The sequence below is a fragment of the Oncorhynchus nerka genome, linkage group LG4, assembly GCF_034236695.1.
Source record: "Oncorhynchus nerka isolate Pitt River linkage group LG4, Oner_Uvic_2.0, whole genome shotgun sequence".
In the NCBI taxonomy this organism is placed as follows: Eukaryota; Metazoa; Chordata; class Actinopteri; order Salmoniformes; family Salmonidae; genus Oncorhynchus; species Oncorhynchus nerka.
In genome coordinates, this window is record NC_088399.1 from 78536458 (window position 1) to 78564050 (window position 27593).

Below are 27593 nucleotides of genomic sequence, written 5' to 3' on the forward strand. Positions count from 1 at the left end.
TCATGTTAACACATCTAACATCATCTAGCTGATATTTGAAGTCTATGTGTTGATTGGCTTACATGTTGCCCACTTTAGCTGTTTATGCCCTTCATATGCCATAGTCTGCTGTACCCAGTTAAAAGCTGTTTAAATACTAAGAAGAAGGTACAATGATTCATTCTCCATAGTGCGAGAGTTATTCTACGATTCTCCATATATAGTGTGAAACCTTCCTAGTAGCATTTGGCATTGGTTCCTCTCTGGTACGACGTGAAAGAAATGAGAGGGCCCATAAGCTTGTAGGACATGGATGTAACTTATGGATCTACCATTGCCTCTATGTTAGCCGCTATATGAGTTTGTAGCATTCTAGGCACGATTACATTATCTACATGTCTAAGATGGTACATACATGCTGAGAGAGTGATTGACAGGGGACGCAGGGGGTCTTGGGAACCAGGAAGGATCATAACACCCCTCTGTGACATCATGGTATGAGCCAGGGATGTCATGTGACCTCTGCAATGCCCAACTGACAGAATTTAGCAAGCTCCTCTTGAGCGACGTGTCATGTTTGCCAAATTTCTCATAATGTGTGTGTGTGTGTGTGTAAGTGTGTTTGAGAGTATGTGTGTGTGTGTGTGTGTGCATGTGTGTGTGTGAATGTACAACTGTATGTAAGAGAGTGGGGGATCAGACAGACAAACAGGAGAAAATCGGCTCATAAATGCTATAATAAGTCTCCTGAAGTCTAGCTAGTCTCTCTTCCAGGAGTCAATGTGCAGCTTGCATTCTAATCATCCCCATACTGACTGACTGACCGACACAGACACAGACACAGACACAGACATGGTCAGAAAATAACCACCGCAAACACACGTCAGCTAGCTGGCAAACTCACAACATCACAGAAGCCTGATAGTACAAGAGAAACTGCAAACGTTTTTTGTTCCGAGAAAAACTAAACAACAAAGTACATCCATAGATAGAGAAAATGATCCAATCGCAAACTGCAATACTTTAGCTGTATTATCATACTGTATATAACAAAAAAGGAAGTATTTACATAAAACAATACCCACTTTCACTTGGTTGGCTTCTCTTTTTCTTTCTTTTTCATCATTTGAAATTGAGCAAACACATTCTTTTATAGGGAGGAGTGGGAGACATTTTCATATTTGTTTGTGACCCCCCCATTTGCTAACGCTGTTGGTGTGGGCTGGCGGTGGGTGGGTTGGTCATCCTCCTCCCTCAAGGGAGGGGGGTTGTCTGATGCAGTGGGGGCTGTAGTAGTAGGGGATCTGGGGGGAGGGGGGTTGTCTGATGCTGTGGGGGCTGTAGTAGTAGGGGGATCTGGGGGAGGGGGGCTGTCGGGGGAAGGGTGGCTGTAGGGGGGTATGATGGTCGGTGGCGCCCTCATCTGCTCACGCTGTCAGCTCTTCCCTCAGCTCTTTGTTCCTGCGCACCACCTGGGCATGCCTCTCCTGAGGACAACACAGAGAGAGATGCTGCCATGTTGGACATACCAGAAACCTCTTAATACTGACCCTGCCCTGAGACTCTCTGATTTAAGTCTGTCAACTTACTGTCCTCCCCCTTTCAGCTGACATGTTTAAGTACAATTGCCAGTGTTCCATCCTTGAATGATGCCACCAGCCCCTACCTATCACATCGTACCCTTCTATCTTGTCCACCCCTTCCATTCACCTGGTCTTGCTGTCTCCACCTACAATTTTTCCCACCAAGCTCTCCTCTCACCTTCTCCTGCAGGCGCTCCATGATGGAGGCTAGGTAGGCCTGGCGGTTCTCCTTGATCTGCTCCATCTTCATGGTAAGCTTCTCCTCTGCCATCTTGCTGAAGTTGCTGTTCTCCTCCATGGCCTTGAGCAGCACGTCCCTTTCGTGCTCTCGCTTCTCTGAAAGGGCCCTGAGAACCTGGGCCTCCTGGGACTGAGGAGGGGACGTGATAGAGTAGAGTAAAGTAGAGTAGGGTACAGTAGTGTAGAAAAGAGTAGAATAATATGAAGTAGAATAGAATAAGGAATCCAAATAGAATAGAATAAAGTAGAATAGAACAGAATAGAATGCAGGTGGAGGCCAAGACACAAGGTTGGAAGAAGAGGGGAAGAGTTAGTTTTATTATTGTTCCTTTGCCTGATGAAGGTACTCATTGCTTAGTAATAATAAAGTAAGTGTAGGATTCCAAGTCTAAGCCAAGCTAAGGTATAGGCTAAGACAGGCTAAGGTATAGGCTAAGACAGACTAAGGTATAGGCTAAGACAAGCTAAGGTATAGGCTAAGACAAGCTAAGGTGTAGGGTAAGACAAGCTAAGGTATAGGCTAGGACAAGCTAAGGAATAGTCTAAGACAAGCTAAGGTATAGGCTAAGACAAGCTAAGGTGTAGGGTAAGACAAGCTAAGGTATAGGCTAGGACAAGCTAAGGAATAGACTAAGACAAGCTAAGGTATAGGCTAAGACAGGCAAAGGTATAGGCTAAGACAGGCTAAGGTATAGGCTAAGACAGGCTAATGTATAGGCTAAGACAAGCTAAGGTATAGGGTAAGACAAGCTAAGGCATAGGCTAGGACAAGCTAAGGTATAGGCTAAGACAGGCTAAGGTATAGGCTAAGACAGGCTAAGGTATAGGCTAAAACAGGCTAAGGTATAGGCTAAGACAGACTAAGGTATAGGCTAAGACAGGCTAAGGTATAGGCTAAGACAAGCTAAGGTGTAGGCTAAGACAAGCTAAGGTATAGGCTAGGACAAGCTAAGGAATAGTCTAAGACAAGCTAAGGTATAGTCTAAGACAAGCTAAGGTATAGGCTAAGACAAGCTAAGGTATAGGCTAGGACAAGCTAAGGTATAGGCTAAGACAAGCTAAGGTATAGGCTAGGACAAGCTAAGGTGTTGGCTAGGACAAGCTAAGGAATAGACTAAGACAAGCTGAGGTATAGGCTAAGACAAGCTAAGGTATTGGCTAAGACAAGTAAGCTAGGACAAAGTTTGTCCCAAGTGTAATTTACTAGCGTGATTCAGTGTGATTCAGTTTTGGAATTAAGTTGTCGGCTTATGCTACGGTAAACTGATAGATGGTGACTCACTCTCCTCCGGTCCTCAGCGGCCTCCAGCTTCTTCTGGATGTCCTCCAGAGAGACCTCCCTTTTAGGGGGCGAGGTGACACAGTGGGCTGCGTCCGACATCGGGGAGGGGGGCTTCAGGATCACCTCGAAGGCCTGGCCAGAGGCACGCTTGTTGATGGGCTTCACCTCCATGCCTGCTACTGCAAGGTGAGTGTGTGTGTGTGTGTGTGTGTGTGTGTGTGTGTGTGTGTGTGTGTGTGTGTGTGTGGTAGAGGGGGGACAGACGGAGGAAAACCACAGAAGGAAACTCAAAATGCTGCCTTAGTAGTATTAATATTACCCCAATCAAACTTTGACTTAGACAAAAAATTGCCTCTTCGTTGCCTTTACAGTAAGTTGAAAGTGATTTGAAACACTAAAAAAGTCAGGTGACTCTTCTGCATACCTTGGAACTCTCCCATCAGGTTCTTGCGTGCCTCAGGGTACAGGCAGGAGCAGAGGAGAGATAGGACAGAAATCTCCTTCATCTTCTCTTTGTATGCTGTGGGGAACACACACACACACACACACACACACACACACACACACACACACATGCGCGCACACACACACACATCGTTAACCCACTTTCTCCTCCTCATAAAAGATCATCCCACATGGCATCGCCATCTTTAGATGTTTAGGAAAATAAATATTCAGCAAATCCTTAAATAGAAAAGAAAAACATGATAATCAAAGGCGGTCTAGTGAGATGAATCAGCCTGAGGTTTCTAAGCCCCATTTTGTGGAGCTTTGTTTGTGCAGACTGAAGGGAAGTGGGATGGCTGTGTGTGTGTATGTTTGTGTGTGTGCATACTTGCGTGAGAGGGTGTCTGCTGTGTCCTCATATGGTCTGAACGGTTGACCACCTCCCCACAGCATTCATTCTCCATTCATCATTAGCTATGCATTTCATTTCAGCATATAATTGATTTACTTAGCTAGCAGGCAAGCTACCCTCCTTGTCTGTAGCTAGCACTGGTAACATCCAACAGTAATTTAACAGCAGGGGTAGCACCTAGAGGCTGAATGATTATGGCTGATGTTGCCAAAATATCCTAGCCTGGAATCCAAACTGTATTGCTCTATTTCAATATTATTTCACTTTAGGATAACAGGCTACAAAGTTCCTGAGCTTTGGCACCCAAATTGGGACTAGAACCTACTGTAGCATCCCCATGAGGCAGCCAGCAAAGATGTGAAACTACTGTATCATACTGCAGCAAACACTCTGGCTCTCGTCCTCCTGACTGCTGTGCTGTAGTGGTCAGTACAGTGTGTATTGGAGGTACAATCAGAGTCCAACCGGGCACCTCAACGTGCCAAACAGCACCCAAGCCTCTATGATCTATCATCCACCACACGCTGTGGGCTGCAGGGCTGAAAATTGCTACATCGATCACTGACTGATTTCCCTGGCTGGGAGTCAAAACTGAGCAAAATAAGGCTGAGATTTACAGTCAGACAGCTTCTCCATGGAGGAGAGAAGTGTAGCTAGTGCCTACTGCCGCTCTGCTGTTGCTCAACCAGCCAAACCCTCTCCCTGTCTTTCTGTCTGTTTGAGTGAAGTGTTGCTAGTGCCCACAGCAGTGGTACTGCACAACCAGACAGCTCTCAGCCTAGCAGACACCACGGGAAATCAGATCAACTCTCACATGTTGCAATAGCTCTCTGACTCTCCGATGGGCTTGTTAACCCCTCCCAGAAGAAAAAGAAAATAAGATAAAAGAGGGGATGAGAAGAGGAGAGTAGAGAAGAGGAGGACTGTGTTAACTCTCTTGTTAACCCCTCCTTCCCAGAACAGAAGGAGAAAAGGAGGACTCGGTTAACCCCTCCCATAGAGAAGAAGAGAAAATTAAGGGGGGGGGGGTGAAGAGGATGAAAGGAGGGCTGGTTTGAGCTGGCTGACTCCCAGAGGGATGGAGGGACCTCAGGGCAGGCAAATGGATGCTACTGACTTCGCTGAGGTAGTGGAGGGGATTTTCATTTGTTATTACTGGACCAGACCATCTCTACTGGTGGCCCGCTGGACGGATGTCTCTGTGTGTGTGTGTGTGTGTGTGTGTGTGTGTGTGTGTGTGTGTGTGTGTGTGTGTGTGTGTGTGTGTGTGTGTGTGTGTGTGATAAAGCTCATCATTTCGTTTACAACCTAGCCTCTAGACGACAATATAATCAGTTGTGTAATTACAGCATTAATGGAGAACTACAGTGGAAATTGGCTTTTGAGTGGGATGGTAGATGGAGGATCAGCGAGGGAGATTTCAGACATTAGCATGCATTGTTGAACACTGAAATGCAAACAACAGACCAATAAGCCTGAGCCTAAACACGTTTTTAATAACCACACCCAAGGAGTCATGTTCCCTATTTAGTGTAATGTCATCTAGACCTAATGTCATCTAGACCTAATGTCATCTAGGTCCAAGCACACCAAGACAGTCGTGAAGAGGGCACAACAAAACTTATTCTCCCTCAGGAGACTGAAAAGATTTGTCATGGGTCCTCATATCCTCAAAAGGTTCTACAGCTGCACCATCGAGAGCATGCTGACTGGTTGCATCACTGCCTGGTATGGCGACTGCTCGGCCTCCGACCACAAGGCATTACAGATGGTAGCTTCCTGCCATCCAGGACCTCTATACCAGACGGTGTCAGAAGAAGGCCCTGAAAATTGTCAAAGACTACAGCCACCCTAGTCATAGACTGTTCACTATGCTACCGCACGGCAAGCGGTACCGGAGAGCCAAGTCTAGGTCCAAGAGGCTTCTGAACAGCTTCTACCCCCAAGCCATAAGACTCCTGAACACCTAATCAAATGGATACCCAGACTATTTGCATTGCCCCCCCCCCCTTCCCCCTCCTTTACACCGCTTCTACTCTCTGTTGTTATCATCTATGCATAGTCACTTTAATAACTCTACCTTCATATACATATTACCTCAACTAACCGGTTCCCCCCGCACACTGACTCTGTACCGGTACCCCCCTGTATATTGTCTCGCTATTGTTATTTTACTGCTGCTCTTTAATTACTTGTTACTTTTGTCTTATTCTTATCTGTATTTTTTTAAACTGCATTGTTGGTTAGGGGCTCGCAAGTAAGAATTTCACTGTATTCGGCGCATATGGCTAATACAATTTGATTTGATTTGATTAGGATACAATTATTATTTTAACTGAGAGACATTGCTGATGATAGCCTCCCCTCTCTGGCTGAGATATTTGATTTCAGCTTTTGCTTAACCCGTATACATTTTATTCTACAACTGTTGATAGGTCTTGGGAAGTGATGAATACAGCTCTATGGCAACAAGACTCACAGGAGTGACTCAGGCAGAACTGGGTTCAGGGATGCACTCAGTGACACTGCAGAGGCTATGACCTCTGGGGGGCGCCATTGTCCCAGAAAGCTTTGGCCCCTTAACACATATAATGGGGAATAGATATCTGATAGCCACACCTAACTCATGGGCTTATCTGAGAGGTCACACAGTAGGCACTGTATATATTATAAATTAACAAGGATCTTAATGTACGTTAACGTAAGCATTTTTGATGTCCCTAGCCAAATCAGTAGCCAAGTGGGCAGAGAGCATACATTTGAATTTTGTCTTGTCATTTAATAGGCCTACCACTAAATGCCATTGTCCTGCCACAGTCCTGTCTGTCTGCCTGCTTTTCTGCCTGTCTGTCTGCTAAAAATGCGTTGATCCAAGGCTGTAGGCAACATATTCTCATTGAATATTCTATAAACAGAAAGGACACATTTCTAGTTCTATTACAATCACTGTCATTGACAGTATGGTACATAACCAAACCTCAACTGATCCGGCCTACGGCCCTGCCTGCCCTTGCGCCCACTGACGACGTCTATGACGATCATGTGCCCCGGGTGTCTGGCCCATCCCACTCGCCCAATGTCTGTCTGCAACTCAATAATAAAATAAAATAAATAAAAATACCTAACTAACAGCTATGCGGCCAGCCGAGACATAACGAAACAGCCCGCTGCAGGTGCAGGCAGACGCCAGGACCTGACACAGTTAAATGTATTGCTCTCTGTCTGCACCCTCATCCACCCATCCATCACCGACCTAGTCATCCGGAATACAAGTAGTCCCTTGACCGTCGTCGCCATAGAGACGAGTCTCCACTCACTCAAAAGGGCCCTAATCCGCATGAAAGTGCTCCATCAAGCATTAGACAATCTTGGATAGGTCTATACTATTTATACTCCCAAATATCTTAAAACATTTATCATGACTGGCTGTAAGCAAATCAGGCCTAGCCATGCATTAAAATGATATCAAGACCAGGCATGAAATTCCCGGAATATGATGACACATTTCACTTCCATCCATTCCTCCATATAACCAAATAGACATGTTTAGATCATAAATTGAATGACAGGGCAATCATCGGCCACTAGGAATAAATGTGACCATATGATTAGTATCCATATAGATTCGAGAGAAAAAAATCTAATTCTGCAAACGACCATTCATTTTCATTGCAAGTCGTAATTCTTCACCTGACAGCTTTAGCTCAGATGTAAAGTGTGCGGCTAGAGATGAATTTCTTCTCATGCATTCCTCTCATCATTCAACTTGATTGAGCATAAGATTATAATAAATAGTAGCCCAGTCCCTATAATCATATGTGTAAAGGTTTAGCTCAATTCTGCTCTGGGCTGGTGAGGAGAGAGAGAGACCGTGATGTTGGGTGCGGTCGTTCTGCATTATGCTGTTGTATGAGCATGTGTTAGTCTACAGCGGCAGGTGCGGCAGCCAGCATCCACAAGAGCGTCTATCCTGCTCGAATAATCTACAGCAAATGTGTCCATAGGATTTCTTCAATCTAGGCTATGTATTCGCTTTACGCACAATGTAAAAAGGGAGATTGAATATCCCTATAATAAAATGTTATTGGGCTACTTAATCCTACACTGTAGCCCATTATTATCAACCGACCCTGTTGATATAGAATGAAAGAAAAAACAAATGCGTACAGTTCAAGCAACATGATTGCGTCCATTTACAAGTTTAAAACTACAATATTTGTTGACGTGCGACAGACTTTGACCGCTCCCTTTATTAATAAATGCTTGGCAGTCTTTTGTGCCAAGGGTGTCGCCGCTGCATGCTCACACAGCATCCTTCCAGCCTCATGCAGAATCACCACCCAACGCTCTGTGACTGTCAACTCGTCCCCAAAACACAGATAAATAACGGTACATCGTTAGCTTACCAATTGCTGTTTTAGCCATGTCTGTCGGTTTGTGCGGCGTTGGTGCTGCTGAAGTGGGCTATGGAGGGAGCGTGCGTCGCAGTTACTGATCGGTGCTTGGCGAAAAAAGCGAGCAAGGCACTGAGTCAGCAAGAACACTGCTGTGTGGGGAAAGGGAGCACTGCGCGAGACAGCAAGGGGGCTGGTGAATTACAAGCGTCTATACGTGCTCAAGCAGATTGGCTACCGCGGTCCCCTGACGCGCATTTCCTAGGCAAGAGACGGTCGCTTTTTCCTCTAATGTTCCTGTGTGTAGGATAGCTCAAATTGCCCCTATGAAAGGTGACGGGGTGGGTGTTAATCCCTCTTTGTTTTCTCTAATGGTGCCGCCCGTAAATTAAAGTATTGTCAGAGATGGAACCGGTCCTAATGGCTCTTGTCCATGGTGCTGAAACGGTATCAGAGCGAGGCAGCCTACTAATAGCTTAACTTAATGGAAATAGACGTTGAAGGTAAATGAAACGTAACTTGACCACAAAATATATAGGCCTAATGTTTCGTGTGTGACATAATTACAAGGTAACACATAGGCCGATCTGTGAAATTTTGACATTGATGTTTTAATGCCACTCCCTAGCGTATTTATTGGAATAAAATTATATCTAGGCTATAAGTGTAGTGGCTAAATGGCCTTCTGCTTCATGGTAACACGTCTTCTTCCTATGCCTTTGTGATTGCTGGATAAAGTATCCTATCCAGAATTGAGACCTGTAATGATTCATAGGGGTTGGGTTAAATACTGAAGACACATTTCAGTTGAATGCATTCAGTTGTACAACTGAATAGGTATCCCCCTGTCCTTTACCCTTTCCGTGAATAGGTATCCCCCTGTCCTTTACCCTTTCCGTAATATTATAGTAGGCCTATCTGACAAAATCGTATTGTGAATGACCTCTCCACAATGTTCCCTCTTCAATCGCTTGATGTCAGCAGACTATTACTTTACTAGTTCACAACAAGACCTTCACTTCAGCCATCAACCAGAGTGGGCTATGAATTAGGAAAACAAAAGCAAACTTTATAATAAATGGATATGCTCTTTTTGTAGTACACTCTTAGGAAAAGTCACATGTGATTACGTTAATTTCACATGTGAAATTCATGTGACTTTTTCTGCTATTTAAGTGTTTTAAATTTAATTTTAAACCTTTATTTAAGCAGGGAGTCATGCTGACCATCCTGACCAGTTGCATCACTGCCTGGTACGGCAATTGCTCGGCCTCCGACCGCAAGGCACATCAGAGGGTAGTGCATACCGCCCAGTACATCACTGGGGCAAAACTGCCTGCCATTCAGGACCTCTACACCAGGCGGTGTCAGAGGAAGGAACTAAAAATTGTCAAAGACCCCAGCCATAGACTGTTCTCTCTACTACCGCATGGCAAGTGGTACCGGAGTGCCAAGTCTAGGACAAAAAGGCTTCTCAACAGTTTTTACCCACAAGCCATAAGACTCCTGACAACAGGTAACCAAATGTTTACCTGGACTATTTGCATTGTGTGTGTGTCCCCCAACCCCTCTTTTACGCTGCTGCTACTCTCTGTTTATCATATATGCATAGTCACTTTAACTATACATTCATGTACATACTACCTCAATTGGGCCGACCAACCAGTGCTCCCGCACATTGGCTAACCGGGCTATCTGCATTGTGTCCCACCACCCGCCAACCTCTCTTTTTACGCTACTGCTACTCTCTGTTCATATTGTAAGTCGCTCTGGATAAGAGCGTCTGCTAAATGACTTAAATGTAAAATGTAAATGTAGTCACTTTAAAAGATACCTACATGTACATACTACCTCAATAAGCCTGATTAACAGGTGTCTGTATATAGCCTTACTCCTGTTATTTTCAAATGTCTTTTTACTGTTGTTTTATTTCTTTACTTACACACACACACACACACACACACACACACACACACACACACACACACACACACACACACACACACACACACACACACACACACACACACACATTTGATTTGATATAACTTAGAAAGTAGCTAGTAGATTTAGCTTTCTTGATTGAGGAAGAGCATCAATTTCTCAATTGACTGAAAAGCCGCCAATCAGCGACAGAGCCAGTTTTTCTAGCCTTGGCCCAGACCTGATTTCTTATGTGTTAAAAGATCTGAAGTTCTATACAGAACCAAGGACTTGTGTTTTTAGTTTTTTTCTGTTTTTTACTCTAATGCATTTAAAGGGAGTGTGTTTGTCTGCCAGAGAGATTAAAATAGATGAGAACAATTCTAGCTCTAATTCAGGGTCAGGCATGCTGCTGATAGAGACGTCAGAGTAATGTTGTACATATCATATCTTTATAATTCATCTGCTTTGTATCGCTACTACATATATGAAATATAGGATACTGATCACTGAGATCAATAGCACAGACACCACTGGACAAGTACTTGTGGGGACTATTTATGGAAAAGGTATGGTGTTTCCATAGATAACAGGGGCTAAGGCACTACTATTTGGGGTAAATAATCAACAAAATAATCATGAGGACCCAACCACCTGACACCCCAGAGTAACTGATTGACTATAATGTATCTCTTTAGGAATGGGTGAATGAGTATGAGATGGTCATTTAGGGAAACTGAAATAGATGCACTTCACACACACCTGGCTCACACACTATCATCCAGTGAGATTGTGAACTAATCTTTTGCAATTGCAATTATCAGGAGTGTTCAGATCACTGTCAGGCACACAGGTTTCCCAGCTCACAGAACAGGAGATCAAGGTGCTCAGCTAGATAAGCACCCCTCAGTCTCCTGGTTAGTTTTTAGTCATAAAGGTTTAAATACAATCGTATTTAATCCTAACTCACCTCAACAACCATCTTCAACCTGACTTTAAATAGATGCTTCAAACTCATCCTAACCACAACTTCATCACAGGGCATTAGCATCATTATTAGTACCTCACCCAAGAGAAGGAGGGCGGGAACATGCGACAAGCTTCACTAGCAAGTGATGATGCAGCCTTTATGTACTATTTAGAACAAGGAAACTCCTTTTCGATTTGCTGATTCGTTGAACGCGGCACGTGTATAATTACAACCAGTTAGCATGTCTGAAACTTCTAAATTAATTTCCTAGTTCAATCTAGTAGTTGAACGCGGTAGAAGATGCAGTCAACGATAGTCAAACAGCCATTGTTGAGTAATTTTGCACATGGGGTTCTAGTCTCATTGAATATTTCAAGGTAAGGTATTTTTTTAAAGAGAATTTGATTTCACTTCTTAACTAAATTGATCTAGTTAAGATGTTAAACTAGCCAGCTGGTTCAAACTTGTTAGCTACAGTAGAGAGCGAGCTAAACGTCACTGGCTTGAACTGCGTCTGTTGGAAAGGGTTCAAGATTGGTAAACACTCATGCTTTTTTGTATTTACTCAAACTACCTGGCAAATATTTGTTATTGTCTAAGTTGATCATTGTTGGGATTTCTTTAGGTGCAGGAGTTATATTTGCGAGCTAGTTTAGCAAGCTATACATATATAACAGGCAGGGAGCCAGGTCTCGAAGCCTTGACCTTCGAGCCCGAGGTCCGGCGCGCTAGCGACTGTACCGCAAAAGCATGCTCGATTAACCTTAAATGTAATTTTATCAGGCATTTATTTCATGTTTATACCAATAAATCAAATAAAATCAAATGTATTTATATAGCCCTTCGTACATCAGCTGATATCTCAAAGTGCTGTACAGAAACCCAGCCTAAAACTCCAAACAGCAAGCAATGCAGGTGTAGAAGCACGGTGGCTAGGAAAAACTCCCTAGAAAGGCCAAAACCTAGGAAGAAACCTGGAGAGGAACCAGGCTATGTGGGGTGGCCAGTCCTCTTCTGGCTGTGCCGGGTGGAGATTATAACAGAACATGGCCAAGATGTTAAAATGTTCATAAATGACCAGCATGGTCGAATAATAATAAGGCAGAACAGTTGAAACTGGAGCAGCAGCACGGCCAGGTGGACTGGGGACAGCATGTCATCATGTCAGGTAGTCCTGAGGCATGGTCCTAGGGCTCAGGTGCTCCGAAAGAGAGAATTAGAGAGAGCACACTTAAATTCACACAGGACACCGAATAGGACAGGAGAAGTACTCCAGATATAAACTGACCCTAGCCCCCCCGAGACAAACTACTGCAGCATAAATACTGGAGGCTGAGACAGGAGGGGGGGGTCAGGAGACACTGTGGCCCCATCCGAGGACACCCCCGGACAGGGCCAAACAGGAAGGATATAACCCCACCCACTTTGCCAAAGCACAGCCCCCACACCACTAGAGGGATATCTTCAACCACCAACTTACCATCCTGAGACCAGGCTGAGTATAGCCCACAAAGATCTCCGCCACGGCAAACCCAAGGGGGGGGGGCGCCAACCCAGACAGGAAGAGCACATCAGTGAATCAACCCACTCAGGTGACACACCCCCTCCAGGGATGGTATGAGAGAGCCCCAGTAAGCCAGTGACTCAGCCCCTGTAATAGGGTTAGAGGCAGAAAATCCCAGTGGAAAGAGGGGAACCGGCCAGGCAGAGACAGCAAGGGCGGTTCGTTGCTCCAGAGCCTTTCCGTTCACCTTCCCACTCCTGGGCCAGACTACACTCAATCATATGATCCACTGAAGAGATGAGTCTTCAGTAAGGACTTAAAGGTTGAGACCCGAGTTTGCGTCTCTGACATGGGTAGGCAGACCGTTCCATAAAAATGGAGCTCTATAGGAGAAAGCCCTGCCTCCAGCTGTTTGCTTAGAAATTCTAGGGATAATTAGGAGGCCTGCGTCTTGTGACCGTAGCGTACGTGTAGGTATGTACGGCAGGACCAAATCAGAGAGATAGGTAGGAGCAAGCCCATGTAATGCTTTGTAGGTTAGCAGCAAAACCATGAAATCAGCCCTTGCTTTGACAGGAAGCCAGTGTAGGGAGGCTAGCACTGGAGTAATATGATCACATTTTTTGGTTCTAGTCAGGTTTCTAGCAGCCGTATTTAGCACTAACTGAAGTTTATTTAGTGCTTTATCCGGGTAGCCGGAAAGTAGAGCATTGCAGTAGTCTAACCTAGAAGTGACAAAAGCATGGATACATTTTTCTGCATCATTTTTGGACAGAAAGTTTCAGATTTTTGCAATGTTACGTAGATGGAAAAAAGCGGTCCTTGAAATGGTCTTGATATGTTCTTCAAAAGAGAGATCAGGGTCCAGAGTAACGCCGAGGTCCTTCACAGTTTTATTTGAGACGACTGTACAACCATTAAGATAAATTGTCAGATTCAACAGAAGATCTCTTTGTTTCTTGGGACCTAGAACAAGCATCTCTGTTTTGTCCGAGTTTAAAAGTAGAAAGTTTGCAGCCATCCACTTCCTTATGTCTGAAACGCATGCTTCTAGCGAGGGCAATTTTGGGGCTTCACCATGTTTCATTGAAATGTACAGCTGTGTGTCATCCGCATAGCAGTGAAAGTTAACATTATGTTTTCGAATGACATCCCCAAGAGGTAAAACATATAGTGAAAACAATAGTGATCCTAAAACGGAACCTTGAGGAACACCGAAATTTACAGTTGATTTGTCAGAGGACAAACCATTCACAGAGACAAACTGATATCTTTCCGACAGATCAGATCTAAACCAGGCCAGAACTTGTCTGTGTAGACCAATTTGGGTTTCCAATCTCTCCAAAAGAATGTGGTGATCGATGGTATCAAAAGCAGCACTAAGGTCTAGGAGCACGAGGACAGATGCAGAGCCTCGATCTGATCCCATTAAAAGGTAATTTACCACCTTCACAAGTGCAGTCTCAGTGCTATGATGGGGTCTAAAAACAGACTGAAGCATTTCGTATACATTGTTTGTCTTCAGGAAGGCAGTGAGTTGCTGCGCAACAGTCTTTTCTAAAATTTTTGAGAGGAATGGAAGATTCGATATAGGCCGATAGTTTTTTATATTTTCTGGGTTAAGGTTTGGCTTTTTCAAGAGGCTTTATTACTGCCACTTTTAGTGAGTTTGGTACACATCTGGTGGATAGAGAGCCGTTTATTATGTTCAACATAGGAGGGCCAAGCACAGGAAGCAGCTCTTTCAGTAGTTTAGTTGGAATAGGGTCCAATATGCAGCTTGAAGGTTTAGAGGCCATGATTATTTTCATCATTGTGTCAAGAGATATAGTACTAAAACACTTGAGCGTCTCTCTTGATCCTAGGTCCTGGCAGAGTTGTGCAGACTCAGGACAACTGAGCTTTGAAGGAATACGCAGATTTAAAGAGGAGTCCGTAATTTGCTTTCTAATAATCATGATCTTTTCCTCAAAGAAGTTCATGAATTTATCACTGCTAAAGTGAAAGCCATCCTCTCTTGGGGAATGCTGCTTTTTAGTTAGGTTTGCGACAGTATCAAAAAGGAATTTCGGATTGTTCTTATTTTCCTCAATTAAGTTAGAAAAATAGGATGATCGGGCAGCAGTAAGGGCTCTTCGGTACTGCACGGTACTGTCTTTCCAAGCTTGTCGGAAGACTTCCAGTTTGGTGTGGCGCCATTTCCGTTCCAATTTTCTGGAAGCTTGCTTCAGAGCTCTGGTATTTTCTGTGTACCAGGGAGCTAGTTTCTTATGAGAAATGTTTTTAGTTTTTAGGGGTGCAACTGCATCTAGGGTATTGCGCAAGGTTAAATTGAGTTCCTCAGTTAGGTGGTTAACTGATTTTTGTCCTCTGACGTCCTTGGGTAGACAGAGGGAATCTGGAAGGACATCAAGGAATCTTTGTGTTGTCTGTGAATTTATAGCATGACTTTTGATGTTCCTTGGTTGGGGTCTGAGCAGTTTATTTGTTGTAATTGCAAACGTAATAAAATGGTGGTCCGATAGTCCAGGATTATGAGGAAAAACATTAAGATCCACAACATTTATTCCATGGGACAAAACTAGGTCCAGAGTGTGACAGTGAGTGGGTCCAGAGACATGTTGGACAAAACCCACTGAGTCGATTGATGGCTCCGAAAGCCTTTTGGAGTGGGTCTGTGGACTTTTCCATGTGAATATTAAAGTCACCAAAGATTAGAATATTATCTGCTATGACTACAAGGTCCGATAGGAATTCAGGGAACTCAATGAGGAACGCTGTATATGGTAGATAAGATGAGAGCACCCCTCCAGCTAGGATGGAGTCCGTCACTCCTCAGCAGGTCAGGATTGGTCCTGTTTGTGGGTGAGTCCCAGAAAGAGGGCCAATTATCTACAAATTCTATCTTTTGGGAGGGGCAGAAAACAGTTTTCAACCAGCGATTGAGTTGTGAGACTCTGCTGTAGAGCTCATTACTCCCCCTAACTGGGAGGGGGCCAGAGACAATTACTCGATGCCGACACATCTTTCTATCTGATTTACACGCAATACAGTTTGTATTACAGCCTGATTAATCAGACTAGCAAAATGTTGGACACTGTAATGTAGATTAAATTAATCTGAACATGATATGGGTTGTGACATTTGACTTTCAAGCAGGTAGAATAACTTCATGTGATCTAGATGTTGCATCACTTGCTACAAGCTGATGTTGACACACACGCATGAGTGGAAAACTAATTCTCACATGGCACCCTGATATCTTTTAGTTTAAAGCTGTGATTATGTTATGAGCCTCTAGGCTGTTATTGCCAAGAATCCCGAATGCTTTTAATTGAAGACAGTGTATTTCCCAGAACACACACACACAGACCACCAGACCAGGTACCACTGGAATCTAATAGACTTGTCTGCATGGCTGTGGTCCCTCTGACTCCCTATTATATTCCTGTTCATGGATATGAGAGGAACTAGCTAGTAAAGTAGAGGACGCTTCTGCCAGAGATGGGCATTAGAAACCGAGAGACTGCATTAAACACACAAGTATCTTTACAAATAGAAGCATTACAAACGCAGAGCGGGGCATTACAAACAGACGCAGCATTAAGGCGACCGTACACGAGGTTTGGTTTGCTCTTAGCAGAACGCTAAGCGACGCGAACGTCTGTGCCTCACCTACTCACGTAAAAAGACCGCTTGTCCCACTGTAGTAACAACATACAGTAAAACTTACACAAAATAGCAAGAATCAAACTAAGATAAAATCAAGAAATCTCTCGTTAATTTTGAAGTTATTGCAGAGGAGGTCTTAGTCGCGCAATTTCACATCTATCAAATATGTTTGGTGCCGTATTTCTCAAGTGAAGAAATGTGCTTAAACTTAATCGTATGTCGTTGAATGACAAATACTTAATTGAAGAGTCCCCTACTGTTGACCAATACTGACGATAGCCCGTAGACGTCGGCTTGCCTCGAGAAATTGTACCTGCTCTAAAACACCAGTATTTTTCATCCTGTAGCTTATGTTTTCAGCACTTTTATTTCCATGACTGATCAAAACACATTTTTTATGCTCTTGTCTCTCTGCAGCAGACCTATCGTGAGCAATATGTTCAGAACGTCAAACTGCAATACAATCGCAGTATTTAATCGCAATACCAGTGCCTAAAAATGATTTTTTGTTCCACTAGCCACTGTGGCAGGTAGGGGGGTCTACCAGCCAATCAGATTTTCTGACAGCCAAAATTATATATTTTTCGTCATAATTGCATAAAAAAAACATGCTCATGCTTTTTAATGTTTCTACAACAAAAAATGTATTAAGTAATGTGGTATATTTCTAAATCTAATAAAACATTTTTTTACTTGTCTTTTTACCAAAATATAAAGGCTGGAGGTTACCGTGGTAACGGGCGGTGAGGTGAGTGATCTGACTCGGGCGTCGCTTCACTATCATTTAAAGCAGCAGACTCCAAACTAACGTTGAAAAACATCTGAGCTTGTGAACAATACTATATGAAAAGTCAAACACGAGGACATAGTCTCACTTTGTAGACTTTATAGTAAATTAGACCCAAGTTTATGCCTGTGCGCAGCGCCTCCAAAAATGAATATATCCGCACTTTACTGTGTTGCTGCGTAAGGTGGGATATAGGATTTGTATTTCTTTGTGCGCACAAAGAAGCAACACTGCCCGGGAGGAGAGCTATTTACTCAGAGTAAAGTGTTGATTCTCCTGCTGCCTCCCTTTCAGCATTGCACATTTACTGCCAATGTAGCTCAGGTCCACCTCAAAGTTTGCATTTCATCTTCTCATTTTACTTCTCTATGTATTGCCAACTGTTACTTGCGGCGCACTTTATATATCGGGGCAGATCATTTGAAAGATGTATCTCTCCTACTGACAGCATTGTTGCCTTAGATATTCAGCTAGGCTCTATCAAGCTCTAGTACACCATTAGTGAATTTTAATGAGCATCTATCTAGCCTTATTACTGTTATGAAATGCAAAGTGTGTGGGCTGTTCTACGTTCACTTTTACGATTTTCTAGTTGGTGAACAAACAGCCATGTTTCTAGTTGGTGAACAAACAGCCATGTTTCTAGTTGGTGAACAAACAGCCATGTTTCTAGTTGGTGAACAAACAGCCATGTTTCCAGTTGGTGAACAAACAGCCATGTTTCCAGTTGGTGAACAAACAGCCATGTTTCCAGTTGGTGAACAAACAGCCATGTTTCTAGTTGGTGAACAAACAGCCATGTTTCTAGTTGGTGAACAAACAGCCATGTTTCTAGTTGGTGAACAAACAGCCATGGGAAATTCTCCCATGGTAACAGGAGGCATTTGAACTCTGATTCACTCCTTGTCCTTGTTTTTTTTTCTTTGTTACAGAGGTTGCGCTTGAGTAAACAGCGACTTGAATCCCAGACAATTAGCACTTTTCCACGCTATCTGCTACCCAGAAACACATCCTTCTTCAACTCCTCCTCCACTACGGCTTGTGGCTCAGAGACGCTGTAGAGAAACTCTAGACTTGCTACCACATTGTACCTGTAAGTAGGTTTGTAATCAGCTGCGTCTTTGAGAATTCCAGCTTGTAGGACTAGCTAGTTTTTCCAGTTGATTTTGGATTCTATCCCTCAAATGCTGAAGTTCACAGTTACCTAATACAAGGAGTCATTGCCTGAAGCCTAATGGTCTCACACAGCAAGTTATGTTGTCTTTCATCCTGTGCTAACAGTTGTCCTTATTTCCCTACAGCCTTCTTGTCGAGAGAGTACAGCTGATCAAGAACATTGATGACCATCTGCTGAGAGCCTCTGACAGTGGCCTTGTTTAGTGACGTGCTGCTTCCACCCGTCTCCATCCTTCTACCCCGGTCTCCATCCTTCTACCCCGGTCTCCATCCTTCTACCCCGGTCTCCAGTCCTGCACCGGTCTCCAGTCCTGCACCGGTCTCCAGTCCTGCACCGGTCTCCAGTCCTGCACCGGTCTCCAGTCCTGCACCGGTCTCCAGTCCTGCACCGGTCTCCAGTCCTGCACCGGTCTCCAGTCCTGCACCGGTCTCCAGTCCTTCACCCTCTACTTTGTTCTTGTCTCCACTCCATCTTTCTGTCCTCAATCCCTCCACCCTGGTCTCTGCCTCAACCCTCCACCTTATTCCTACCCTCCCCGAACCATCACCATGGGGGCTGAGAAAGACACAGACACCATTTTGACTGGCTCCATGCGTATGAAGCAGGAAATCTCCCTGCTCCAAGGGGTCTGCCTCATTGTGGGAAGCATGATCGGCTCAGGCATCTTCATCTCCCCCAAAGGGGTGCTCTTCTACACAGGCTCCTTCGGCCTGTCCCTGGTGGTGTGGGCCATCGGCGGGGTCTTCTCTGTTTTCGGGGCCCTGTGCTACGCCGAGCTGGGAACCACCATCCGCAAGTCTGGGGCCAGCTATGCCTACATCCTGGAGTCCTTTGGTGGCTTCGCGGCTTTCATTAGGTGAGATTCTACTTAAAAACATTGTTTTTTTACAGGTTGGTCTCATTGAGAAACTATATTGCAAAAGAGACCTTTATGTAAAGTGCTTCGAGTATCTAGAAAAGCTCTATATCCTCATTAATTTCTTATTTTTAATTATCAGGCTGTGGTCGTCCCTGATGATCGTGGAGCCAGCAGGCCAGGCTGTCATAGCCCTCACCTTCTCCAACTACCTGGTGCAGCCCTTCTACCCCACGTGCTCAGCCCCCTACGATGCTGTGAAACTCATAGCAGCAGCCATCATCAGTAAGATAAGCTGAGCTCACTTTTCCTCCCTCTGCCTGTTTTGAAATAAGGAGATACTACCTGGACTCTTATAAAGTGTCATTCTATGGTGTGCCCTGCTGAACGCAGGTGGTCGTGGCGGGGGTGTCGAAATGGGCTTGGCCAATATCGCAGTTGCTGAAGGAACATTTTAGAGGTCCTCTTTGCCGCGGACAACATTTAGGGTTTTAAGAGATTTTCTGCAGTTATACACATTTTGCGATGTCTTATGCCATGACTCAAACATAACAAAATAAAAAGGTGGCCCCATGCCATTTTACTTTTGATTCTCCCTAACTGGTATGTATGTATGTATGTATATACACTACCGTTCAAAAGTTTGGGGTCACTTAGAAATGTCCTTGTTTAAAAAAAAAAAAGAAAAGCATGTTTTTTTGTCCATTAAAATAACATGAAATTGATCAGAAATACAGGGTAGACATTGGTAATGTTGTCAATGACTATTGTAGCTGGAAAAGGCTTTATTTATTTTAAAATCTAATTTTATGGAATATCTACATAGGTGTACAGAGGCCCATTATTAGCAACCATCACTCCTGTGTTCCAATGGCACGTTGTGTTAGCTAATCCAAGTTTATAATTTAAATGGCTAATTGATCATTAGAAAACCCTTTTGCAATTATGTTAGCACAGCTGTAAACTGTTGTCCTGATTTAAAGGAGCAATAAAACTGGCCAGCTTTAGACTAGTTGAGTATCTAGAGCATCAGCATTTGTGGGTTCGATTAAGACTTTATTTTCAAACTCGTCAGTCTATTCTTGTTCTGAGAAATGAAGACTATTCCATGTGAGAAATTGCCAAGAGACTGAAGCTCTTGTACAACGCTGTGTACTACTCCCTTCGAAAAACAGCGCAAACAGGCTCTAACCAGAATAGAAAGAGGAGTGGGAGGCCCTGGTGCACAACTGAGCAAGAGGACAAGTACATTAGTTTGAGAAACAGACTCCTCACAAGTCCTCAACTGGCAGCTTCATTAACCTCTGAACTACCCATCCCAGATGCGGGTTTGAATTCGACAACATACGGTGTTTGCCACAAATAGTCATATTAAACATTCCTTAAAATACAAGTGTCTCACATGCTTCAAAAGCCTATAATTTTGCTAATCCAACTGCATTGTCATATTTAAAAAATATATATTTATTGCGAAAGAATACGCTGCGATTATCTGAGCACAGACCCCCATATAAAACTACTTATTCAACCAGCACTTGCGTAACAAAATCCCAGATTGCATTGAAATAAATAGTTTACCTTTGAAGATCTTGCTCTGGTTGCAATCCTAATGCTCATTGTTACACAATGAATGGTCTTTTGTTCGGTTAAATCCATTTTTTATAGCCTAACACAAAACATTTTGTGAACGCTTATCTCGTTGAATTTCGTGTCATTCAATTTTCGACGTAACATCCAACGTAAAATAGACAGACTTTTTGTTGGTTGTGTTACAACTTGATGGGTCGTTTTGCGGGACGTATTGACCCGGAAAAACCGATTGGAAGACAAGTGACGAGCCCATTGTGCACCAATTATATGACCACTGTTTCGTTGATTGACTGTATTTTATCCCAATGACCACTGATCGTCTTGAAATCTAGCTGGGTAGATAGCCAATGAGCAGAGGTAAACTGCAATGTAAATGTAAGGACCGTTCTTTCGCCATTGCCAATTCAACTGTAAAGGAGCGACGCTTATTACGCACAGCAGTATTTCGGTGACTTGCATCTTCAGCTGTTTATTTATCCAACATCATGGCGAATAAGTCAAGGAAAGCTAATTCTAAGACTAGATATATGAATGTAGAAACAATTTTAGAGGAAATTGATAGTGAATGTGAGACAGATCTGCTTTTTGAAGACTCTATTAGCTCCCATTGCTTTGATTCTGAAACTGAAGCATATTTTTTTGAACGGAGAGGACATTGTTTGACTGGTAAGTTGCTCTCATGCTAATGCCGTTGTTTGAAATTAATATAAAATATTATTTGTTATTGTTTTTACATTTTATTTGTAATATATAAAGATGTAATGAAATGGGTAAAGTACAAGTCAGCTAGTCATTGTGAGTGAGGGTCTGTTTGTTTGTATGAGAACGACCATAGCCTATGTCTGTGTGTGTATGTAGATATATATATATATATATCTCTATCACTGCTCAAAAAAATAAAGGGAACACTAAAATAACATCCTAGCTCTGAATGAATGAAATATTCTTAATTACTTTTTTCTTTACATAGTTGAATGTGCTGACAACAAAATCACAAATTATCAATGGAAATCAAATTTATCAACACATGGAGGTCTGGATTTGGAGTCACAATCAAAATTAAAGTGGAAAACCACACTACAGGCTGATCCAACTTTGATGTAATGTCCTTAAAACAAGTCAAAATAAGGCTCAGTAGTGTGTGTGGCCTCCACGTGCCTGTATGACCTCCCTACAAAGCCTGGGCATGCTACTTATGAGGTGGCGGATGGTCTCCTGAGGGATCTCCTCCCAGACCTGGACTAAAGCATCCGTCAACTCCTGGACAGTCTGTGGTGCAATGTGGAGTTGGTGGATGGAGCGAGACATGATGTGCTCAATTGGATTCCGGTCTGGGGAACGGGCGGGCCAGTCCATAGCATTAATGCCTTCCTCTTGCAGGAACTGCTGACACACTCCAGCCACATGAGGTCTAGCATTGTCTTGCATTAGGAGGAACCCAGGGCCAACCGCACCAGCATATGGTCTCACAAGGGGTCTGAGGATCTCATCTCGATACCTAATGGCAGTCAGGCTACCTCTGGCGAGCACATGGAGGGCTGTGCGGCCCCCCAAAGAAATGCCATCCCACACCATGACTGACCCACCGCCAAACCGGTCATGCTGGAGGATGTTGCAGGCAGCAGAACCTTCTCCACGGCATCTCCAGACTCTTGTCACATGTGCCCAGTGTGAACCTGCTTTCATCTGTGAAGAGCACAGGGCACCAGTGGCGAATTTGCCAGTCTTGGTGTTCTCTGGCAAATGCCAAATGTCCTGCACGGTGTTGGGCTGTAAGCACAACCCCCACCTGTGGACGTCGGGCCCTCATACCACTCTCATGGAGTCTGTTTCTGACCGTTTGAGCAGACACATGCACATTTGTGGCCTGCTGGAGGTCATTTTGCAGGGCTCTGGCAGTGCTCCTCCTGCTCCTCCTTGCACAAAGGCGGAGGTAGTGGTCCTGCTGCTGGGTTGTTGCCCTCCTACGGCCTCCTCCACGTCTCCTGATGTACTGGCCTGTCTCCTAGTAGCGCCTCCATGCTCTGGACACTACGCTGACAGACACCGCAAACCTTGCCACAGCTCACATTGATGTGCCATCCTGGATGAGCTGCACTACCTGAGCCACTTGTGTGGGTTGTGGACTCCGTCTCATGCTACCACTAGAGTGAAAGCACCGCCAGCATTCAAAAGTGACCAAAACATCAGCCAGGAAGCATAGGAACTGAGAAGTGGTCTGTGGTCACCACCTGCAGAACCACTCCTTTATTGGGGGTGTCTTGCTAATTGCCTATAATTTCTACCTGTCTATTCCATTTGCATAACAGCATGTGCAATTTATTGTCAATCAGTGTTGCTTCCTAAGTGGACAGTTTGAGTTCACAGAAGTGTGACTTGGAGTTATGTTGTGGTGTTTAAGTGTTCCCTTGATTTTTTTTTAGCTATATATAGGTATGGTGTAGAATGCAAACTCATACATCTCAACACAGCCAGCATGCTTCCTCCAATCAGTCTACATTAGAGGGAGCATCAAGGAGCTTGCTGGCTACAGCACCACTGCACCAAGCCCTGTCCCTTCTGCTCCTGCCACAAGTGTTCATCTGCCCAAATATATTTGTGCAGGCATGGATGTGCCTAAGGGCCAAAAGGGCACAGCATCGAGGTGTTGCTGTGTTTGCAAGATGAAGTCTCCCATCACATGCTCAGTGACTCTCTGCTTTACATCAGAAAGAGACTGCTATGGCATCTGGCATCAGCAGCAGAATATTGTCTAGAGTTTTGGCAAAGTGGATGGGGGCTAGGGTCAGTATGTTATCTGAAGTACTTTTCCTGTCTTATCCGGTGTCTTGTGTGAATTTAAGTCTGCTCTCTCTTTCTTTCTCTCGGAGGACCTGAGCCCTTGGACCATGCTTCAGGATTACCTGCCATGATGACTCCTTGCTGTCCCCAGTCCACCCGGTCTTGCTGCTGTTCCAGTTTCAACTGTTCTGCCTGCGGCTATGGAACCCTAAACTGTTCATTTTTACTCTTGAGGTGCTGTCCTGTTGCACCCTCTACAATCACTGTGATCTCCACCCGGCACAGCCTGAAGAGCACTGGCCACCCCTCATAGCCTGGTCCCTCTCTAGGTTTCTTCCTAGGTTTTTGCCTTTCTAGGGAGTTTTTCCTAGCCACCGTGCTTCTACACCTGCATTGCTTGCTGTTTGGGGTTTTAGGCTGGGGCTATATAAATAGATATAAATACCATTTTGGTATTTTTTATATAGTTATACTTGTGTGGGACACCTGGGTGACTTCATGATAAATGTCATGTAGCACACATTTTGGAAGTTATCATTCTGAAACTTTGCACAAGTACTGTTGCCTACTTATATTTTTCACTGAAATTGTCCCCATCATCCTATCTGAATGTTTGTTTTATCTTGTTCATTTTAAAGATGATATAAAAATAAAAAACATATGTTTTTTTTCATTGTTTTATCTAAACCAGGTCTATTGTGTCATTCTCCTACATTCAATTCACATTTACACAAACTTCAGTTTTCTTTCAAATGGTACCAAGAATATGCATATTCTTGGTTCTGTGCCTGAGCTACAGGCTGTTAGATTTGGGTATGTCTAAAGGCAGAAATTGCACAAAGTAGGGGGGTAGCTCTGAGGTATTAATCAAAATATCACATAAGACAAATGTAGGCTGCCTTTTTTGCTGCCTCTTATCGTAAATTAGAATTCCATTTGACTGCCTTAACGTCCAAAGCTGATCCCACTTGTACATTTTAAACTGTTACAATACTGTAGAGTAGCCTACATGCTTGTTGGCTACATGCAAACGAGAACATCCGCTGTCTGATTCAAAGGGTGGCTGGCCCAGCTGCCACTAAAGAACTCTGATCGAACACATTATGACGTCTTGCCTGGATTTCTTTACATTGTTTTCCCTGGGGATTTTTTGTCTCTGACATTGCATGAATACAAATGATGTAACTGGGTCTGGCTTTAAAGTGCACTTGTGTTCTCTTTGTTTCTCTCATCCTGTGTCAGCTCTGCAGTTGCCAGGGGGATATGAATGTGCGTGTGCGTGTGTTTTTCAGTTGGAGCTGAGCCACTCAAGGTAAAAAAAAAAATGTGTGCTTTGTCAGACAAATGTGTAGAAGCCTCAAAAGGGGTTATGTTGAGTCAGAGGGAGCTGTAATAAAGGAACAGCCTGACTTGGCATTTAGTTGAATCCCCTCAGGAATTAGGCCAACTGTACATGCTTGTTCTCTTTATGGGTCTGGGGAGACATTCTCACACGTTCCTTCATGAATTACGAGTGAGTAAAGGAATGCTGATTCTCTGGTTAGTGTAGGAGGCCAAGGTCTATGCGGAAGCAACCTGGTAACATCTTAGTAGCTAACTGAGAATCTGCTCAGTTATTTGTGGGGGATTTTAAATGTCATTTTAATATTGTAACGGTGTATGCTACTCATGTTTCTGAAAAGACGTAGGTGTAATTGTTCCGCTAAATGCCAAAACGCAGGGCTTGATGTACATAAATGCCATAGGCCATGACAACAGAACACAAACATGTCATGGAAGCATTTGGTTGTTGTGTGACGACATTGTAGAAATTCTCCCTGAAGCAGAAACACACTGACTAGCAACATTAGGTCCTTGTTGAAACCAATGATTCCAATGATTTAGCAGTTGTGTGTGTGTGTATATAGATAATCCATTTCCAGAGGTTGTCTCTTAAAAAAATCTAATGTGTAGTAAGATCTAACTCTCTTCAACATAAGATTTGCAACTTTTCAGTTTGCACGATCCTTCTGTTAGCCTTGGGTGTGATGTGGCCTAAGCCACATTCCTGCTTCATGTGTTAGCAGCTATTAGCACTCTAAGTACCATTTAGTATAGTTAAATAATAAGGACCGAGGGGGTGTGGTAAATGGCCAATGTACTATGACTTAGGGCTGTTACCATGAACGATGCAACGTGGAGTGCCTGGACACAGCCGTTAGCCGTGGTATTTTAGAGAGATATCACAAACCCTTGCGGTGCCTTATTGCTATTATAAACTGGTTACCAACGTAATTGGGCAGTAAAAACAAATGTTTTGTCATACCCGTGGTATACAATCTCATATACCATGGGCTGTCAGCCAATCAAATCAAAGTTTATTTGTCACGTGCTCCGAATACAACAGGTGTAGGTAGACCTTACAGTAAAATGCTTACTTACAGGCTCAAACCAATAGTGCAAAAAAGATATTAGGTGAACAATAGTTAAGTAAAGGAATAAAACAACAGTAAAAAGACAGGCTATATACAGTAGCGAGGCTACATAGACACCGGTTAGTCAGGCTGATCGAGGTAGTATGTAGATATGGTTAAAGTGACTATGCATATATGATGAACAGAGAGTAGCAGTAGCGTGAAAGAGTGAGTGGTGGTTGGGACACCATGCAGATAACCCGGTTAGCCAATGTGCGGGAGCACTGGTTGGTCGGCCCAATTGAGGTAGTATGTACATGAATGTATAGTTAAAGTGACTATGCATATATGATAAACAGAGAGTGGCAGGAGCTTAAGAGGAGGGGAGGCACACAATGCAAATAGTTCGAGTAGCCATTTGATTACCTGTTCAGGAATCCTATGGCTTGGGGGTAAAAACTGTTGAGAAGCCTTTTTGTCCTAGACTTGGCACTCCGGTACCGCTTGCCATACAGTAGTGGAGAGAACAGTCTATGGCTGGGGTCTCTGACAATTTTTAGGGCCTTCCTCTGACACTGCCTGGTGTAGAGTTCCTGGATGGCAGGCAGCTTAGCCCCAGTGATGTACTGGGCGGTATGCACTACCTTCTGTAGTGCCTTGCGGTCAGAGGCCGAGCAGTTGCCGTGCTCTCGATGTTGCAGCTGTAGAACCTTTTGAGGATCTCAGGACCCATGCCAAATCTTTCTAGTTTCCTGAGGGGGAAGTGGCCTTGTCGTGCCCTCTTCACGACTGTCTTGGTGTGTTTGGACCATTCTAGTTTGTTGTTGATGTGGACACCAAGGAACTTGAAGCCCTCAACCTGCTCCACTACAACCCCGTCGATGAGAATGGGGGCGTGCTCGGTCCTCCTTTTCCTGTAGTCCACAATAATCTCCTTAGCCTTGGTTACGTTGAGGGATAGATTGTTATTCTGGCACCATCCGGCCAAGTCTCTGACTTCCTCCCTATAGGCTGTGTCGTCGTTGTCGGTGATCAGGCCTACCACTGTCATCTGCATACTTAATGATGGTGTTGGAGTCATGCCTGGCCATGCAGTCGTGAGTGGGAGTACAGGAGGGGACTGAGCACGCACCCCTGGGGAGCTCCAGTGTTGAGGATCAACGTGGCAGATGTGTTGCTACCTACCCTGACCATCTGGGGGTGGCCCGTCAGGAAGTCCAGGATCCAGTTGCAGAGGGAGGTGTTTAGTCCCAGGTTCCTTAGATTAGTGATGAGCTTTGAGGGTACTATGGTGTTGAATGCTGAGTTGTAGTCAATGAATAGCATTCTCACATAAGTGTTCCTTTTGTCCAGGTGGGAAAGGGCAGTGTGGAGTGTAATAGAGATTGCATCATCCGTGGATCTGTTTGGGCGGTATGCAAATTGGAGTGCGTCTAGGGTTTCTGGGATAATGGTGTTGTGGGAAATTACCAACCTTTTGAAAGCACTTCATGGCTACAGAAAATGTCAGTGAAGACACCTGCCAGTTGGTCAGCACATGCCCGGAGCACATGTCCTGGTAATCCATCTGGCCCCGCGGCCTTGTGTATGTTGACCTGTTTAA

The 27593-nt window shown here is 44.1% G+C and overlaps 2 protein-coding genes across 2 annotated transcripts in view; one reads left to right on the forward strand and one right to left on the reverse strand.

Moving 5' to 3' along the window:
• Nucleotides 1-1349: 1349 nt before the first annotated feature.
• LOC115128649 (stathmin-2-like) lies at nt 1350-8636 on the reverse strand. The gene is made up of 5 exons (XM_029658703.2): nt 8350-8636; nt 3509-3604; nt 3085-3263; nt 1741-1932; nt 1350-1466 (listed from the first exon to the last, which is right to left on the reverse strand). Exons 1-5 carry the CDS (start codon nt 8366-8368, stop codon nt 1407-1409), a joined length of 546 nt encoding a protein of 181 aa, XP_029514563.1. The 5' UTR covers nt 8369-8636; the 3' UTR covers nt 1350-1406.
• Nucleotides 8637-11488: 2852 nt separating this feature from the next.
• LOC115128650 (Y+L amino acid transporter 2-like) overlaps nt 11489-27593 on the forward strand; it is a 30580-nt gene continuing 14475 nt past the window's right edge. The window contains exons 1-4 of the mRNA XM_029658705.2: nt 11489-11607; nt 18126-18286; nt 18495-19226; nt 19369-19511. Coding sequence (XP_029514565.1) covers nt 18919-19226; nt 19369-19511 — 451 coding nt within the window. The 5' untranslated portion in view covers nt 11489-11607; nt 18126-18286; nt 18495-18918. The remainder of the gene's footprint in view (nt 11608-18125; nt 18287-18494; nt 19227-19368; nt 19512-27593) is intronic.